The 1,166-nt window shown below is 64.9% G+C and overlaps 1 protein-coding gene across 1 annotated transcript in view; it reads right to left on the bottom strand.

The window, feature by feature from the left end:
* SSRP1 (structure specific recognition protein 1) overlaps positions 1–1,166 on the bottom strand; it is a gene marked incomplete at its 5' end in the record, with an annotated part of 5,149 nt that overhangs the window by 3,512 nt on the left and 471 nt on the right. Inside the window, 4 exon segments of the mRNA XM_008632516.2 lie at positions 4–281; positions 393–496; positions 586–816; positions 884–1,074. Coding sequence (XP_008630738.1) covers positions 4–281; positions 393–496; positions 586–816; positions 884–1,074 — 804 coding nt within the window.

A 1,166-nucleotide genomic window follows, 5' to 3' on the forward strand; every position in this document is an offset into this window, starting at 1 on the left:
GGATGTGCTGTGGGGCAAACTCTGCTGTCCGTGTGGACAACCACCGTGCCCAGCCCCGGCAGCCAGGCCCTGCTCCCCGGCACAGAGAGCCCCTTCCCCGCTGGCCATGGGAATGAGGAGGGAAGAGAGGGACTGGCCCTGCAGCCACTCACCCCTGGAAGTTTCCGGGCACGGTGATCTTGCGGTTCACCAGCGCCTTCATCACCCGGCTGACCATCTCGTAGAGGGACCCCGACATGTTCTTGGTGAGCCGCCCCTCGAAGCGCTTCTCCACCTCCTCCCTGCATGGAGGGAGGGAGGGCAGAGGTGAGAACGGGGTCTGGGGGGGTCAGCACCTACCTCAGGATCCAGGGAGGGGTCTGGGAGGCGGCCTGGCAGCGGGGGGAGCTCACTCATTCATGTTGAGGGTCAGGGAGATGTCCTCATCCTTGGAGAAGAGCAGGATCAGGAAGTGGTAGCGGGTCTGGCCTTGCTTTATCGGGGGGTCCAGGCTGATCTGGAAAGCGAGGGGGAGGTGAGGACACAAAACCGCCCTGAACCACCCCCACTGCCCTCCCAGGGGAGGGCCGCGGCCCTCCCACTCACCACGAAGAACATCTGGCGCTGGTCCTTGTGCGGGAGCAGGAAGAGGCGCAGCACGGTGGTGTAGGGGATCTTGTAGTCGAAGGTCTTGCCGTGCAGGTGCAGGAAGGTGGGGTAGATGCGGATGTCGTAGCGCCCGCGCGGCGTCAGGCACTGCAGCTCCCGGAAGATGCAGATGGCGTCTCCGGTGGCCTGGATCACGTCCGCCTTGGACAGCACGTTCTGGGCGAAGGCCTGCGAGGGAAGCGGTCACAAAAGGGCCCTCGCTGCCACCCCCCGCCCCCCTGCCAGCCCCACGCACCTCCACGGGGTCCACGCCGTCCTCCTGGGTGGGGGGCACGTAGAACCGGACCTCCATGAGCGAGACCTCGGCATCGTCGTTCTGGTGGAACTCCAGCGTCACCTCGTTCTTGCCCGTGGTGCACTGGGACACGTTGCTGAGCGGGATCTCGAACACCGGCTGCTCCCCGATGTCGAAGGACAGCAGCTGCCCTGTGGGGAACGTCACAGCCAGCTCAGAGCTGTGCCCCCCAAATCCCATCTCCAGACACACTCCCGCTCCTCTCCCAAAACACCTAGAAACT

The sequence above is a fragment of the Corvus brachyrhynchos genome, unplaced genomic scaffold (genome assembly GCF_000691975.1).
Source record: "Corvus brachyrhynchos isolate BGI_N302 unplaced genomic scaffold, ASM69197v1 scaffold624, whole genome shotgun sequence".
NCBI lineage: Eukaryota > Metazoa > Chordata > Aves > Passeriformes > Corvidae > Corvus > Corvus brachyrhynchos.